A 17456-nucleotide genomic window follows, 5' to 3' on the forward strand; every position below is an offset into this window, starting at 1 on the left:
AACCTTCTTCAGGGGAAGAGGGGGGAATTAGACTAGGTTTAGCTCAGACAATGCAGTAGGCTGGGGACCCCCTGCCACTGCGCATGCACCCTGGTACCCTGCAACCCTCCTTTGGGGAAAGCCAAACAGAGGGAAAGGAGTGTGGAGGGAACAAATTGGCTGCCACTGGGCATGAAGGACATCCTCTCCTTTCTCCTCCCTCAACACCCCCAGTCCTGCAGGCCCTACCACCCACCCTGGGCCTGCTTCCTTCCCCTCCCCAAGCTCACCCTCTGCCCTGCCCCTGGGTAGAAGGCTACTTCCAGCCTGTCCCCTTCCCAACATCTCCCTGCCTGACCTGCCTCAACCAAGGAGAGTTCGGAACCCTTCTGACCATTCCCCACCTTGGCCGCCAGGTGTCAGCCATTGTCCAGCTGGTAGGAGAGTCCTGCTTTACTCTTTCCCTCCCAGTGGCCTGCTTCCTCTGATAGAGGGCCTAGGGAACGAGTTGTATGGTCCCTGGGATTGTCCCCAGGGAACTGATTCAGCCAGTGGCTCTAACAGCTGAGGCCATGCCCCTGTCTCCAATGTCCTCTGGTTCTCCCCTTCCCCATCTATAAAAGTCTTTGTTCTCTGCCAGGAAGTTGGGGACCAGGCTGAGTCAAGGAGCAGGAGGGGTTGGGGGGACAAAGGCTGGAAAGAAAGGTGGCTTAGGGGAATGGCAAGCACCCAGCATCCCAGTCCCGCCAAGCCTGAGTCACTCTCTGACCCTTGCCTTACAGGCCAGGGAAAGCTCATGAGACTCTGTCCTCTCCCCTACTAGTGTAGGGCTTGATGCCCTGAATGAGAGAATAAGGCCAGCAGTCCCCTTGGCCTCCCCTGGTCTAGGCCTAGGAAATGGTCAGGGCCAGCCCTCATGGAGATTGTGAAGCATGCCAAGTGGGCACTGCACTCCCCCCCACCAAGGTGGCCCAACTACTACTACCTGCCTCTTCCAGATTCCCTGTATTGTCCCCTAGGTTTCTCATTGCCTTTCCAAGCATGTAAGGGGAAAACCTAGCCATCAGATCCCCTAATCAACATGAGGGAGGGAGGATGGAAGAGCTGCTCCTTCAGGTGGCCCTCTTCTACTTATGGTGTGACTGGGTAGAAACTGTAAGACTTTGGGCAAGTCATGGCAACCCTCTCTGGACCTCAATTTCCTCCTTTGTAAGGAGATAGGGCTAGATGATTCCTATGATTCCTAAAGACCTTCTAGCTATAAAATTTTTTGATCCTATCATCTCTACACCTTTCAGGTAACTCATTTTCACAGGAAATGAGTTTCTCTCTTCCTCCTCAGGTTATACTCTAATTTATTTAATGACGTCCTTGGAAAGCAGGTACTAATTTTCATTATCCTTGTATTTCCTGTCCCTTGTACTTTTTGGGGGGATGAAAGGGGTCAAGGACTGAAAAACAATGCAGCAAGCAGTTAGTGAGACTCCCACCCTCCATACAGATTTGCAACTTGTCTGCTATTCTGCTCTTAGAAGGCTGCTTGGGCCAATGAGGGAGCAAGAGGCCTGTCCAGCGTCCCAAAGCCCTGCTGAGGCCAAACTCCAAGGCTAGCTCTTTACCTACTGCCTTTCACCTTATACATCCAAGTCACCCAGTAAACAGAGAATTGAGTGGTCTAATATTGTCAGCTCTGGGCACAAGTATAACATCTTTTCATCCATTAATATCCCCTCCCCAAGGGGCACACCTCAGGGGCCATCTAGATTATCGCCCCCCTCATTTTCAGGCTCAGAGAGGTGAAATGACTGGTCTAAGGTCACATCGACAGTAGGTGATCCTGGTACAATTTGACTGGAGATCCAGTGCTTTTCTGACCCTACCTTTGGAGTAAGTAGGCAGTTGGAGATGTGAATTGTGTGTCAGGAGTGTGACCCCAGGGCTGCAAACAGAGCTCTGGATAGCATTGGCACAGAGATGCCGATTGTGTGCATGGGAGTTGGAAGGGGCAGAACTTCTAAGAACTCCTGGAGCTGGTGGGCCCTGGATGATGATCTAGCCGAAGACCTCAGGCAGGTGGAAAGAGAACAAGGAAAGAAAAGCCAGGAAGGAACTTCTAGCAAGAGAGAATGCTCATCATTCAGGGGCCAGGTGGGCCCTTAAGAGTACTCACATCCAGACCACAACAGCCAAGAGGTACATGATGAGAACTCAAGCACCGAAGGACTCACTCTCTCTCCTTTCCCATCGTCTGCATCTATTGACCGGACATAAACAGGTCTCCCAGATTCTTGAGAAACTTCATTTGACCCTCCTGTGCTGACCTCAGCCCATATAAGCATAGGCCCACGGTCAGGCTTAACTATAATTTCTTAGCCCTTCCCTTTCTCGAACACTTGAGAGTAAATAATTGTGCAAAGTAGCATGTGATGCAGTATATGAAAGATGGTCCAGATTCCTCCAGGCTAAAGGAGGAAGCCTCAGGGACTGGCCTAGTCAGAGAAAGGGTGGAGGGAGGGGGCAGGTGGAAGGCAGACAAAGGCTGGTAGAAGGAATGAGGAAGCCTTCTTTGGGGGGGGTGGGGAGTGGTTAAAATGAAGAATTGACTGAAAAGGGAGGTTGGTACCAGGTGGTCAAGGGCCTCTGAATGTCAAGCGAGGGCCTTGGAACTTGATCTTGTAGGCAGTGGGGAGTCATTCACAGTTGTGTGAGCCCCACTCGGGATGGGATGAAAATCTTGTTTTAGTATTACTTGGGATCAGGCGTAGGGATGGCTGCAGCCCAGCCAGCCTAGAGACTGGAAGAACACAACTTTCCAGCTTTCTGGAAGATGAAAACCACTCACAGAAGCTGAAGGGAGGCCAGGCTAGGGCTGTGAGAAGGGAAAAGAGCAGGTACATTGGGGAGATTAGAAGGAAGACTCCCCAAAATAGAGACTGACTGGATGTAGGAGTCAGCTAAGATGGCTGGAATATTTAGGGACTTGGAGGTGGAAAAGACCACTTATTTTTACCCCAACTGGCCTTTCTCCTCTTCTAGCTGTCTGGAGCTCCTTCATTCCTAGAGGATGAGGCAAGGATGATCATTTGAGAATGGAGTTCAAGTTCAGGTTGAGAGTTCGATTCTACATTTATGAAGTACCAATTGTGTGCAAAAGAAGCTGTTCTTTCTCTTTTGCTAGCCTGTCCCTCCTTTGTCTGCAATTGGCCCTGCCATCTGAGTCTGGCACCATGCCTGCCAGTATCCAATGGAACCAAATCTAGAGGTTAAGTTCATCATGGAATCAAAGTATGCACATAAGGGTAGCCATAGGGCATTTAAGCCAGCCCTCTCATTTTGCCAATTGAGAAACTGAGTCTTAGAGGAAGGGAAGTGACTTGTCTGAGATCAGTGGTCAACAAGCATTTATTAAGCACTTACTGTATGTTTGTCATGGTTCTAAGTGTTGAGGATACAAAGAAAGGTCAAAGTCTGGGCCCTGCTCTCCAGGTGCTCACGGTCTAACAGGAGAGACAGCACAGATACAACAGAGATGTGGACAAGGCGAGTGGCAGGTGTGTCAGAGGGAGACTCCACGGGTGTTGGAGGTCAAGTGGGCTGGGGAGTCAAGAAGGCAGAATCAGGATGGTTCTAAAGGAAGCCTGGAGGTGAGGAGGGGGAGAATGATGGTGCAGTGCACATAGAGGTGTGTTGTGTATAAGGGAGAACTGCGACCTCTAGGGTTCCAAGAGAGGACCTTCCAAGAGAAGTCTGGCAGGTTAGGCAGGGGACAGGTTGGGAAGGGCTTTAGGTGCCAAACAGGTTTCAAGAGTGACTTCTGTGGGGAATGGAGAACCTCTAGAATTTACTGAATTGGAGAATGATGCCCCTGCCTGCATTTCAGGATGCTCCCTTGGGGAGCCAGATGGAGGCTGGATTGGAGGGGGAATCAACAGGGAGCAAAGACCAATCAAAAGGCTCCTACAGTGGTGAGGGCCTGTACAAGGTTGGCTGCACAGGTGGGGAGACCGGTATGCCCAAGATGTTGGGAGAGGGGCTGGCCAGGGGGCATCACCTACAGAAGCTACTTCAAAGAAGCCAGAAGGGGAGGGTAGCGAAGTAGGGGGTGAGCCAGGAGAATGGTATAGAAACCTAAAGACAGAGGAATGTCTGGGAAAAGAAGTGACGGATAGTGAAGTTGAGGACTGAGAAGCAAACACTAAGAGCTCATCAGTAACTCTGGACAGCAGCTGGAGATGAAAGAGGCAGAAGCCAGAGTGCAAAGGTGGGCTTCTGATCCCAGCTCTATCACCATCCCTGCCTCCTCCAGGACTCTTACCTTTCTAGATTTGCTTCTTAATGTGGTGTGTGACCGTAGACAAATCGCTTCCGCTTTTTTGGTCTCATGTCTGCCTAGACTACCTGGCAGGGTAGTTACCAGGATGACATGTGATAACAGATGAGAAAATGCTTTGAAAAAATACCCCGTGCTATGAGGATATAGGGCGTGATCAAGAACACGCCTCCACCACCGATTTCAGCTGCTCTATGTCTCTACATGGGAAGGAGAGACTTGAGGCCCACTGGGGGCTTGGCTCCAGACACCAGTATTCCTTTCCCACCACTACTGCCCCATTCCTCTGCCTCTAGCCTCTGGTCAGGTCCAGGAGTCACGGAGGCCACCAATGGGCAGGTCCCAAACCCTGCAGAAGCACATAGTAAGGAGACACAAAGCGGTAAAACTGGGGACAATGACCAGTCTTTCCTCCATGGCTCACCTCCTTTGTCTTCACCTGGTTCCTGTCTACCTTCTCCCCATCCTGAATCTATACTCAGTTTTCCATTTTGTGACCTTGTGCCTGCCAATTCCAGCCATCTTTTTGGCAGTGCTCATTCTCCTTGCCCCCTCAAATGCCTCTGCCAGTGCCTACCCTCTCCTCCACCTTCGTGCTCTCCTCTCCTCCCTCAGGTTCAAAGATACCACATTCCCTCGGTTTTTCTCTTCTGCCGTGGTAACTACTTCTCAGGCTCGTTGCTGGCTCCTCCTCCTCTTCCCAATCCCTGTAGATGGGTGTTCCCCAAAGTTTTGGCCTTGGCCTTCTTCCCTTCTCTTTCTACATTCTTTTTTTACCCTTGGCAGCCTCCTTCCTTCCCTTATCATCAACTACCGCCTCTGTACAGATGTCTCCCCAACCTAAAGCTCTCTGCTTGACTTATCTCCAAGCTGGAGATATGTATCTCCTCCTGCCCAGGGGACACCTTCCCTCCGATGTCCCCCTGCTTCCTCCATTTCACCATGACCCAACCTGGACTCAGCATTGCCCTTGGCCTGCTTCTTCTCTGGACCTCCCATTTCTCTGCTTGGCACTATTCTGGGCTCCTTTCCCCACTTCCCACCCCCCACATTTCCTGTCTAGGAACCAAGACTTGCCAGTGCTTTCTCTGTTCATCCCTGGAAGTTGTTCTTCATGGCTACCACCTTCGTCTATGGGGCCCCCACAACCATCCTTCTGGATAATGTCTTCCCATTTCCATGTATACCTCCAAGCCATCTTTTCTACAACTGCCAGAGTAATCCTCCTAATGCATATAAGTTTGCTCACTCAGCTTGTCTGCTTCCAAATCCCTCGTGGCTCCCTCCGGAAGAAAATTCAGACTCCTTTGTCTGGCATCCAGATACCTCCCTAATCTGGCATTATCTTACTTTGTGGGTAAATGCTAGAGGTGGGAGGTCCCTGAGTTGCCATCTAGTCCAAATCCCTTGCTTTAGAGTTGAGGAAACTGAGGCACAGAAAAAAAACGAGGAGACTTCCTCAAGGTCAAAGGTAACAAATGAGTTTCTACTTGATCTTCTCCTGTGTCTCCTTCCCCTGAGCACCCCCTGGGCTCTCTTCCTTCTGTGTCCTTCTGTTATTCTCCAGGCCAGAGCAGCCCCCTTGGTCACCTCCTGCCAGACTGCCACCTCTGATGTCATGTCATGTGTTTGTCTGTGTCTTGTCCCTCATTCTTCTTGTAAGGTCCATGGTCGGGGAGGGAACTGTGGCTTTACCTAAAGTCTTCCCTCTCACCTAGAACAGTGGTCTGCACAAGGTAAAGCTTAATTAAGATACATTTAATCTCACAGACAGAGGAAGGGAATTCTAGCCTCACTCCCCCAACATTTCCCAAACCTCACCTCATGATTTCTCTTCTTGCCTTCCCTTGCCACCCCAAGTTTCTTGAGTCCCAGATGGTTTCCCACATATGCAGACAGACCTGGAGGACCAAGAAGGCACCTAGGTGGTGCTGGACCTGGAGTCAACTAGCCTTATCTTCCTGAGTTCAAATCTGGCCTCAGACAGTTTCTAGTTGTGTGACCCTGGGCAAGTCACTTCACCCTTTTTGCCTCAGTTTCCTCATCTATAAAATGAGCTGGAGAAGGAAATGGCAAACCACTGCAGGATCTTTGTCAAGAAAACCCCAAATAATGTTAGAAAGAGTCAGAAATGACTGAACAAATAACCAGGAATGAAGAGGAGGGGATGGTTGGGGCAAAGGGGAGATGAGGTGAGGCGGGGATCAGAGGAAGGTTTCTGGGGAAAGCATTTTATTTGTTAATACAAGAATAGAAATTCTGCAATAAATACCATCTAATAAATAACGTCTCCAAATAAATAAATATTAATACAAACAAACTGAGAGTTGTGAGTGGATGGGGCTGGGCGGGGGGTGGAGGGGGGCCCTGAGGGAGCCGCCCTCTCCTCATCCCCAAAATGCTACCGTCCTCAACAATGTAAACTTTTAGGAAATCCTATAACTGTGACTGTCCCACTGGGGCTGGGCAGGGTGCCCGGGGATGGGAGAGCCACCGTAATGTTAAGGAGAGATGTGAGGCAAAGTTATTGGCACTCGCTGTGTTTGGCACCTCCTTGGCTTTCGGTGAGAGGGTATCCCCAGGGGTCTGGGGGCCACCCATTGTCCCACCCATTCTCTTTTTGAATTTCTGCCTCTTCCTGCTTTGGTCCCCAGGGTCACCACATCTCCCCCCGTGAATTGGAAGTGTGGGGTGGCTTAAGGTGAGGAGATGGGTGAGTGGGGCTGGCCAGGAGGCTTCACCCCACAAGGCACTTCCTGCAGTGAGCCCCACCTTTTCTTGTCTGACTGCTGCTTTCTGGCAGCCAGGTTGGGAAGGTAGTGAGCCCAGAGCCTGAGGATCATCCCCTCCCCACCTGGCCCTGGGTTCCCTATGGGGGATCCTCCCTAGCATGGCGAGAAGCTCATTGCAAAGGTGGAGAAGGGAGCTCAGAGGTCAGAGGTCAGAAGCAGGGGCCTCTAGGCGAAGAGTGACCGCTGCAGCTGAGGAGTGCATCTTCTTCTTGAGCCAGTTGAAGTCTTTGGCCGAGCGCCAGAGCCAGGTCTGCAGCTCCTTCAGCAGCCAGAAGTCATCCATCTTCTGGAGGAAGTCACTGTGGGAAGGGCCGGGGGCCCAGGCAGGCTCAGCCCCTTGTGGGGGCAGCGGATAGCCCAGGGCAGCCATGACCCCGGCAATGCTGCCCAGAAGGCCCTGCAGACTGGTGCAGAAGTGGGCCAGGCTTCGGCGCAGCTCGGCTGTGGCTGCGTGGCGGTCCAGGCCCCTCAGATAGCAGAGCAGGTGGCTGTAGGCCTGGTAGTTCTGAGCTAGGCGCAGGTGGTCATTGAGACTCCGCCACACATCAAAGTCCACCGTGGCACTGGGCAGGGCCTCTGCACTCAGCCTGGGCGGGTTGAAGTCGGGCTCGTTGAAAGGGGGGCCCAGGTAGTTTAGCTGTGGGAGGGAGAGGGCAATAGGGCCAGCTCTCAGAGGGGATGCCCCCCCAGCTGCCTGCCCCCTGTGATCCTGGGCTAGTGTCCCCCACAATGAGACACTTCCTATGCTGCTAGAGAAGGGAGGGCCCCTCCATGTCCTCCACATCAGGGCCATAGTCAAAACATTAGCACTGGGGGAGCTCTCCGGGGAGGCATGTGCACAGAACAGAAAGCAGAGGGATTTACACATGGTAGATGCTCAGTAAATATTTGTCCAATGATTGGCTGAGTCTTGGGGAAAGCCCACAGATGTGGGGAGGAAGGAAGATCAACCACGGAAAGCCACAGGAGGAGCGGTAGTAGAGGGAGAAGGCCCAGGAGAGTGCGGGAGCCCAGGGAGAAGCTTCCAGAATGGGCCTGGAGGCACCCAGGCGCACACGCAGGTTCGAGGCAGATGGAATCTGAGAAAAGAGAGCTGCCTGGGCAAGAAGTCTCTCCTGGCTGACCTCAGAGAGAATGTAGTCAGGAGAGAGGAAGTCAGATCGAAGGGGGTTAAGGAGTGAGTGGGTGGAGAGGAAGCAGAGGCAGGGGGTATAGACCACTCACTCCATAGAGAAGCCTTGGCAGCCAGGGGGAGGCGAGAAATGGACTGGGAGCAGAGAGGGTAGCACTTCAAGCAAAGGGTTGTCAGAAGAGGCCAGTAGGGCCTGCTGGAAGAAAGACAGAAAGAAACAAGGAGGGAGGGCCCCCGGCTCCCCCACCCCAACGTCTCTGGCTTTTCCAACACCTTTTACCAACTCCCGAAGCGAATGCCAGGGGAGGGAGAGAAGGGGAGAGGGTGGGGGCAAAGGAGAGATGAGATGTGACCCGAGCATTTGCCAACTGTGGGGTAGGTCCAGGGGCCCAGGGGAAGGGGGTGGGGAAGCAGTGTTCAGCTGGGAGAGCTGAGAAGGGGGGCCAGGCTTGGGACAGGCAAGGGCCCAGGGGGGAGGTTCACACGCTGACAAGCTCAGAGACAAACTAATTTCCTCGGTGTATCCTGGGGCCTGAGCCAGCTCCCCCTCCGCCCTCCTCCTCTTCCCTTCCCTGGCTCTGGAGCAGGGCTTGGGGTGTGGGGGAAGGGGGCCAGTTCCCTACAGCACCACCTTCTCCTCAGGCCCCTCCAGCTGCCTCCTCCAAAAGAATTCCTGGTGTGTCCACCAGCAATCTGGGTTACCTACTGGTCCTCTCATCATGTGACCCCCCCAAGAGGCCCAGCAGGGATGGGGGAGGTCAGACAGAGGGGAGGCCTAGACTGCAGGGGCCCTGTGTTCAGAGGCCGGGGCGAGCCAGGACACAGGCGTGTGAGGTGGGGGCCGCCCCCACCCTGGGCCCCACCCGTGCAAGAGACACCACAACACGGTGTAAACAGAAGAGACTTCCCCAGCCCCCAGGGGGAGGAGGGCGGGCGGCTGGGCTGGCAGCCAGTGGGGCAGTCCTGCCCACATGCCTAGTCCTGGGGCCGGGAATGGGGAAGGGAGGGGGAAGCCAAGGGGAAAAGGAGAAAGGCCAGGGGAGATGATGCTGGGGGCTAGAGAAACCTTGCCCATCATCTCTTCTCCCCACCAGGGCCAAGGTTTTCCTAGATACTCACATAGGTCCCAGCCAGGCTTCGAAGTTGGTGTTCCAGGTATCGAGTGAGGTCATAGGTTTTCTGGATGGAGGGGCCAGGCCCTGGATCCCCTGTTCGGTTAAGAGCTGGAACTGCAGGAAGGTGCCAGAGCACGGTGCACAGACAAGCCAGCATCCCCCACGAGTCCCCTGTGGGCAAGAGAGGGACTGAGACACAGCCTGAAGTGTGGGGGGGAGGCAGTTGGCAGCCCCTTAGGTGTCTGTCCCCACCTCTGGTTGGGAAGGGGAGGAGGTACCAGATGGGAAACTGAGAGGGATGGAGGATGGGAAGGGTTTCTGGCCCATGTCAGTGTGTGTGTGTATGTGTGTGTGTGTGTGTATGTGTACACATGCATGTGAACATTTGTATTTGTGACTTAGGTTTGTAACCTCATGACCATGTGTTAGCTGAAAAGCGCATTTGGCCCATGTGTCAGTGTCTCTGCATTAACATGGATGAGAGGTGGCAGACCCTAAGGCCAGGATGAAGGAGGAACTCTTATCTCTGCAGTCTAGGAGTCAGAGTTCCTGGATTCCATTTCTGTCCTCACTGTTGTCTGGACCCTGTCTGTTTCTCAGTTTCCCTTTCTGTATCATGTGGGAAAAATATGTGAAATTGGTCTTGAGGGGTAGGAGAGAGAGTCCAGTTTTGTGGCCTTGGCTTTGGAGACTCTCATAGTTCTCCTCTGGGGCTGAGTAAGAGAGCCAGCCTGCAAGGAGACCTGAACCCAGGAAAGAAAGTGAAAGCAGCCAAACAGATCAAGCTTTTGACTTTTGGTTGCCAAGGGTTTGGCTACAGAAGGGAAAATGAGGTTATAGGAAGTGGGATGTAGATGTGGAACACTTATAGGGAGCATGGGCTCTGGTTCTGGAACCTGGCTGGCATCATCTAGGTTATGGGATGGGGTGGGCTAAAGAACATTGCCGAGCACATCAGGGGGCTATTCGGTTTTGGGGTGCTCAATAGGTCTGAGTCAGAGGTGCTCTCCAGTGATCAGTGCCCTCCAGTGATCAGTGCCCAGTGCTCGTCAGTATGGGGACCAGTGCTGATACTGGCTCAAGTCCTTGGTGTTCTCCCCAAGGGTTGGAGGCTCTGGGGGATGAGCTTGGGTTTCCTAGGAGCATGCTCTAGTCAGGACACATGATCGACTAACCTATTTTTACTGGGCTGAGTCATATCCAAGAACAAGGGTGAAGTAGCCCAAGAGAGTAGGGCTCTCATGTGTTCAGACTGGATTAGCTTTGGTTTGGGTTTAGGGTTGGTGTTGAAATGGGATTAAAACTGGTGGTTGGGTCAGGCTTAGGAGTGGGTAAGGTTAGAGCTGGTAGTGGCTCAGATTTCTTTTAAGGTTTAGGGTTAGGAGAAGGATGAAAGTGAATCAGAGTCAGTGGTTGGGTTGGGTTTAGGGCACAGTCCTTGGGGTGGGTTTGTGGTGAGGACTGGGTCAGGGCCAAGTATGGAGCTGTGGGCAGCATTGGCTGAGCTGGTTTGAGGCAGGCTGGTCTTCGGGTTAGGCTGGGCTGTGTTTAGAGACTCAAGATGGAGTGGCCAGAGCTCTGGACTTGCTTCTAGAAGGCTGGCCTCTCAGGCCCCTTTGCCTCTTAAATTTGCAAGACCTTGGATAAGTAACTTCTCTTCCTCTTAGCTTCAGTTTTCTCTTTTGGAAATGTCAGTAGTTATACTTGCACAGCCTACACCTGCCTTGCCTTTGGAAGGCTGTTGGTATGTGGAGATGGAGTCACTTCTACCCAGACTTGGTAGCCCCGGGGTGAGGGGCAGAAGGGGAGCAAAGTCCTTGGTTACTATAACGGTGTGGGTGAAGTGGGCTGGGCTAAGTCTCGCCCTTGGAGGAGGAGTCTTGCTTTGGGGAGGATGGTGCACACAGTGGGGCAGAGACCCCAGTGACACTCTCAGGACCTTGTCCACAGGCTCATGCAGACTGGAGCATGGGGCCCGCTCATATTTCCCTTCATTCTCTTTGCTCCCCGTTCCTACAGCTGCCATCCACATCACCTTCTCTCTCCACTAAATTCCACAGCTGGAAGGGACCTTGAGCCCCATCCCTCTATAGTATCCCCAAGAGCCATCCCAACCTGCCCAGATGGGCCTCCCTCCTGCTTCCTGCAGCAGTCTGTTCCCACTGCTTAGAAAATGTTTCCTTATATGTTAGGAAACAGCACAATATAATGGAAGGAACTCTGGCCTTGGGGTCAGAAGATTGGGCCTAGAAGTTGGACCTGGCTAGTGACTAGTGTCATGGGCTTTAGCTAAGTCATGTAACTTCTCAGATCTCAGTTTTTCTATTTGTAAAGTAAGAGGAGTGGCCCCAATTTCCAGCATTTCCTTCTTTGAAAGTGGAAAAGCACAGGCCTTCCCTGTCCCTATTCCCCTCTCTGGAGCTGGGCTTGCTCTCCTAAAGGGGTGACATTCACACTGTTCCCCAGGGTCCCCTAGCTTCAAGGTGGTGATTGCGCTGCTACTCAAGATCTTGGAGGCCTGGCTGACCCAGGCCCTGTGGGGCATCCCTCAGGGAACTGCCCGCCCTCTCACAAGGGGAGATGCCTTTGAATAAACCACCTCATCTGGGCAGAAAACGGCTCATGAAACTAAGCAGACGAGGCCGGTGTTTCCAGGAATATTTCAGGTCTGAGGTAACTGTGTCACTGCTTGGGGGGGGGGGGGGGGGAGCGGGGAAGCTTGGAAATCTGGAGGGACAGAAGGAGAGGGAATGGGAAGGGATCTTGGCCCTCCCCCACCTCCCCCAGTTCTGGGGATGGGCTCTGAACTTGACCTCTTCTCTCCATCTCAAAGACAGGAAGATGGATGTTGGGAGGGGCTTACAACACCTGTGGTGTGCAGGCGAGGGCTAGAAAGTGGGGAAGCCTTGCTCCCCAGAACACAGCCTTCTTGCGGCCGGCCCCTGGACGTTCCACTATGGGTGGGATGGAGCCCAGAGTCTAGCAGTTGGCCCTGGGGCTCTCTATCGAGCATCCTGAGCCTGCCCCTCCAAGAAGAGGGAAGGTGGGAGAAGCCCCTCCTCTCTGGGGTCAGAGGGAACTTGGCCATCTAGGTGAGGTGCCCCCTCCCCTCCCCCAACACTGGTTCCCCTCCTCAGCCTTGCCTCTGGCTGCCGCCCGCCTGATTGTTTACATCCGTCTCCTCCCTGTGTTTATAAATCCAGCTGAGCACGTGAGGAGCTAATGAGCCAGCTCAGGTTTCCTGCTCGAGCACCCCCTCCCTCAGCCCCCCACCCTGGCCCCCACCCGACCAGGCCCCTAATTCCATCCAGATCCCTGGGCCCTGGGAATGGAGGGCCCCGAGCACATCCACACAGCCCACGCAAGCGCACGGCCACCCCACACTACTGCACACGCAGGCACACACGTGTACACAAGCCTTGGGCCAGCAGCCCCCACAGTCCCTGGCCTGCAGCCCTCAGCCTGACCTCACTCAGTGTGTCTGGGGTGGGGGGGACCATGGAGGTCAGGGATGGGGAGAAAAGCCCCAACTGGGGCCTCTGCACCACCAGGAATCTGTAGGATGGAGCTGCTCATCGAACGGGACATCAAGAGAGGCCTCCAACATAAAGCAGTTAGGTGGGCTGGAGGAGTCCTTGGCTCTGTTACAAATCTGGGCTCTAAGGAAAGGACCTTATTTGGGGGCTCCCAGACAAGTGTTGGGCATAACCAAGTGACTGGAAGTGACTGAAAAGAGGCTCTTTTAAGGATGTGGCTGTTCCAAATTCATGGAGAGCAGGAAAAAGGATGGAAAAGGTTACCTAGTCCCCACCCCCTCATTTTACAGAGGAAGAAACAGCCCCAGAGAGACCCCATGGTCTCCCTGGTGAACAGAAAAACTAGATTTGAATGCAGACCATCTGATTCCAAACACAGCGATCATCCCCCTCCATCCACCGCCTTTGTGTGCCTCATGGCCCCAGACTGACTGACAGCCCCTGCCCCTTCCTTCTGGCACAACCTTACCTCTCTTCTCCCCTTTTCCTCAGAGATCTCTCCCCCATATCCCTCCTCTGAAGTTCTCCCTTCTTGCCCTTCTTTTTCCTTGGCCTTGAGTAAAGAGGTCAATGGGTCTCCACTTCCGAGGGGAAACTAAGGTCCATAGGGAAGGTGGACAAGTCCATCGCCCAGGAAAATGAGTGGTGGACAGGAAACTAACAAGGCCACTTTCTAGCTGCATTTGGTATGAAGCAGTTTGTGAGACTTGTCTATGTGGTATATGTATGGTGTATGTATGGAGGGTCAGCTCCAGGGAAAGGGCAGGAAGGGGGGGGAGGGGGTGCCAAGGAAATGATTCTGGCGGAGGCAGGGACTGGGAAAGTTCCAAGGTGGTGCCATCTAAGTGATGACGGTGGGAAACAAGAATGAAGAGGGGGAGAGGGAAAGTGTGAATAGTACAGTGGGGTTATGCAGAGGAATGGGAAGGAGAGTGAATGGGAAGGAAGCTGGTGTGTGGGAGAGCTGCTCGTGAATGGCAAGAATTAGGGGCGGGGTGGTAGGCGCAGCTCCACGGCATGGACCTGCAGCCCGAGCCATTGAGCTAGGCCCAGGAGGAAGCCATCGAGGGGGATGGCCTGGGGTGGCCAGGGAGGGCTTGGGACTCGCTGTACATCTCCACCGTTAGCTCGGCCAGCCGGCTGTCTTAGAGGACTGGGAGGATAGACGGTCGGCTGCCACGGGGCATCTGTGGGTGGCCCAGCTGGTCCCTTGTTTCTAGCCCACGGCTAGCCCCAGCTATTCACTCCCCTTGCACCTTCCCTTTCCCACCAGAGAGGAACTAAGAGTCGGTAGCAGAAGGCCGGCTTCGGCGGGACTGTTGGGGCTGTGATGGGGGGGGGGGGGGGGACAGCGAAGGGGAGGGGCCTCCGTGGGAATCAGTCAGTGATGGAGAGCTGGCTTGGGGGGAGCGAGAGGGAGAGAGGTTGTCTGACCTGGGGAAGCTGGGGAATCACTCGGGGGTCTACAGGCAGGGAGAGGAACGACACTCAGGAGCTGGGGTGGAGGTTAACTGTGTGCGAGGCAGTAAGGCTGGCGGGGGGCGGGGGGAGTGTGGGGAAGGTCAGGGAGATACTTACATGCATTCACGAGGGAGTTCTTGGGGAAAGTTTTTTTGGGCGTCCCTGGGATGTGGTTTAGAGGAGTACTCGAGGATGGGGAAAGGACGTGTGTGGAGGGGGCTTATGAAGGTCCTACTTTCTCCTCCCGAACCCCCAAAGCAGTGACCTTGCTCCCTCCCCCCGCTGCGCCTCCTTCCCCCTGTGTGGCCCCTAAGCCCCCGGCCCCGCCCCCACTCCCCCCCCCTTACTCCTGGGAGCTTCTCCCTTCCCAGCGGCGGGGGCGGGGTCAGGGGTACAGACGGAGTCTCTCGAGCCGAGAGATGCCCTTTCCCCCTCCCGTGGCGAGTTCCCACCTCCAGGCGCGGCCGAGACGGAGCGGTTCCCTCCCCTCTCCTCCCCTGCCCTCCCCCGGGGCTGAGGACTAACTAACTCCCTTGGCCGCAAAGCGGAAAGTCTCCCGCCGGCCGCTCCCCCGGCCCGTGACGGGCTTTTTCCTGCCCGGGTCCGGCTGGGCCGCCCCCGCCCCCTTCACTAATCACTCCCAGGCCAAGACGGGGCTGGGCCGGGCCGGGCTGGCCTGAGTCCGCCCGGGACGGCTGGGGCCGGGGGCGGGGACCGCCGGGCAGCCCGTTCAGTCAGCATCCGCTCCGGCCCCCTTGGCTGGGCCGGCCGGGCCCGGCTCCCCCTTACCTGCCGGCTCCCCGGCCACGGGGAGCATCGTGGGGTCCAGCCGGGGCTGCCCTCAGCTCCGCGCGCGCCCTGGCCCAGAGAAGAGGCGCCGAGTCCTAGCGGCCCGACCCGGCCCAGCCCAGCCCAACCCGGCTCGCCAGGGTGGGCGCAGCGGCGGGGGGACGTGGGAGAGCGGCTGAGTCCGAGCGAGGTGTTGGCCTCCCCCTCTCTTCCCTCCCTCCCTCCAGCCCTGTGTCGGGCTCCCCCCTCTCCCCTTCCCCTCCCTCTTCCTCTCTCCAGCCCCCCCTCTTCCCTTCTCTCCCCTTCTCTCTCCCTCCCGCTCGCTCTCTCGCTCGCGTCTCTTGAGAGTCTCTGGCTCTGCCTGGCTCTTGGTCTCTGTCTCCGTCTGTGTCTCTGCCTGGCTCTCGGTCTCTGTCTCTGTCTCTGCCTGGCTCTCGGTCTGGGTCTCCGAGGGTGGCGGTGTCTCCCCGCCCTCGGCTCGCTCGGGCTCCTCCTGCTCCGTCCGGGGCTCTCTGCGTGTCTAACGCGGGCTCTCTGACTCGGGCTCGGCTCCTGTCTCCTTTGTGCGGGTGACTGCTTCTTTCCTCCGACTCTGGCCGTCGGTCCGTCTGCCGTCCGTCCGTCTGTCGTCCGTCCGTCCGTCCGTCAGTCCGTCTGTCTGTCCCGGGCTCTCTCCCTCTTCCCACCTCCCCGCCCAGCCGAGACGCGGACTCGGAATGCCACGGTCCCCGCCGGAGCTGATGGGGGGCAGCTCTCGGAGGCCAGCCCCAGCCTCAGAGTCTCCCGGGGGGAGTGAAGGGAAGCGGATCTCGAGGCGGAGGGGGGGAGCAGAGGAGGTGGGGGGCTTGGCCCCGGCCTCGGGGTCCCCCGGGGAGAGGACGGGAAAGCGGATCTCGAGGAGAGGGCGGGGGGGGCACTGGCGGAGGAGATGGGGGGGGCCGGCTCCTTCCTACCTGCTCGGAGGTCCATGGGGCTGGGGGCCGGGCAGGGGCCGGGCGCGGCTCCTCTCCCGGAGGCTGGCGGAGTGGGAGGGAGAGCCGCAGCTCTGGCGAAGCCTTACTAATCCCATCCGCCAAGCCCACTCGCAGGTTTTTTTCTCTGGGTTTCGGATTTTTTTTTCGGTGTGGGACATTCTGCAAACTTTTTTTTTTCTTTTCTGACGTGTAAGGCTGTAACCACAAATTGTAGCGGCCCTCCCCGGGGGTGGGGGGAGGAGGGGGGAGAGGGAGGGAGGGGAGGGCTTCTCTCTCTCCCACAGCATCGAGTGGGGGGGGGGGGCGGTGGGTGGGTGAGGTGAGGCGAGGCTGCGGTACCACCCTGGGCCTCCGGGGGGAGGGGGAGTTGGAGGAGGGAGGGCAATAGACAGTCTGCAAACACTAGGAAAGAGAAGGGAGGGGGTGCTGACTAGGTCCCTTTCTCTCTTGGGCTCCCTCCCTAAAGCGTTTGCTGGCTGCCAGACCCCTGCCCCACTGCCTGTCTCCACCTTAAAGCGCTCATGAGCTAGCCCCCATCACTCCGTGCCGTCCCCAGCTCATGCCTGCATCTCTGAGCGCCTCCCTCAAATCAATGTAGTGACACATTTCCCTGGTGCCAGTGAGCTGGGCTCCCAACAAGTGATGGGATTTTGCCTGCCTCCCTTTGTCTGGGCAGCCCCCCTCCCGTCCCCACGGCTCCCCATTGTTCCGGCGGCTTTCCCCACTCGTTCAGTGCAGCAGGTGACTAAGTGACTTAGGGCCCCCCTCTTCAACCTCTCAGGGAGGGCACGGAACGGCGTGCCAGGGCACCAGCTCAGAGACGAGAGCACTTGGCGCTGGCCTTTCCCCCGCAAGTTCACGAAGTTTGTCATTTTTGTTCTTAATGTCAGCCTGAGTGGGGGGGGGGCGGGGGGCAGGGAGATTTGTAATTCATTAATCAGCACGAGGCACAGGACCAGTTTCAACATAAGAGGTTTCTATGGGTGAGTCAGCGGTAACTCTCCCCATTCAAGACAGGAGGACAGACCGACTGAAAGGACTTGCCTTTGGAGAAATGCTTTCCCATAACGTATAAAGACCTTTGGCGGTCCCCTTCCTTTGGGTTGGGGGGGTGGGGGGAGGAGTTGCTTTCACCGACAGCTCCCTTCCTTCTGTAGGCAGGAGGAGATCCATGAGCCTAGTTTAGAGCCTCTGTCTCTGTGTCTTTCCCTCTCTGTCTCTATCTGTCAGTTTCTCTGTCTCTGTGTGTCTCTCTGTCTCTCCCCCTCGGTCTCTGTCAGTCTCTCAGTCTCTGTGTGTCTGTCTCTCTCCCTCTTTGTCTCTATCTCTCCCTCTTTGTCTTTCAGTT

At 55.7% G+C, this 17456-nt stretch overlaps 1 protein-coding gene across 3 annotated transcripts; it reads right to left on the reverse strand.

The window, feature by feature from the left end:
- Positions 1–6520: 6520 nt before the first annotated feature.
- On the reverse strand, positions 6521–16351 carry CLCF1 (cardiotrophin like cytokine factor 1). 3 transcript variants are annotated; one of them, XM_072639284.1, is made up of 3 exons: positions 16088–16351; positions 9353–9519; positions 6521–7738 (listed from the first exon to the last, which is right to left on the reverse strand). In XM_072639284.1, exons 1-3 carry the CDS (start codon positions 16101–16103, stop codon positions 7244–7246), a joined length of 678 nt encoding a protein of 225 aa, XP_072495385.1. In that variant the 5' UTR covers positions 16104–16351; the 3' UTR covers positions 6521–7243. The 3 variants fall into 3 exon arrangements, with proteins under 3 accessions (XP_072495385.1, XP_072495384.1, XP_072495386.1); XM_072639283.1 differs by lacking the exon at positions 16088–16351 and adding an exon at positions 15135–15487; XM_072639285.1 differs by lacking the exon at positions 16088–16351 and adding an exon at positions 14463–14554 and having other exon boundaries at positions 7102–7738.
- Positions 16352–17456: the final 1105 nt, after the last annotated feature.

Source organism: Notamacropus eugenii, chromosome 2 (assembly GCF_028372415.1).
Source record: "Notamacropus eugenii isolate mMacEug1 chromosome 2, mMacEug1.pri_v2, whole genome shotgun sequence".
Lineage (NCBI taxonomy): Eukaryota > Metazoa > Chordata > Mammalia > Diprotodontia > Macropodidae > Notamacropus > Notamacropus eugenii.

Bases quoted from the DNA above. Each gene is read 5' to 3' on its own strand.
- CLCF1 (XM_072639283.1), bottom strand. From the start codon at position 15,162: ATGCTCCCCGTGGCCGGGGAGCCGGCAG. The intron at 9,520-15,134 runs GTAAGGGGGAGC...TCTTGCCCACAG, and splicing joins CGTGGCCGGGGAGCCGGCAG to GGGACTCGTGGGGGATGCTG. The intron at 7,739-9,352 runs GTGAGTATCTAG...TCCCTCCCACAG, and splicing joins GAAGCCTGGCTGGGACCTAT to CTAAACTACCTGGGCCCCCC.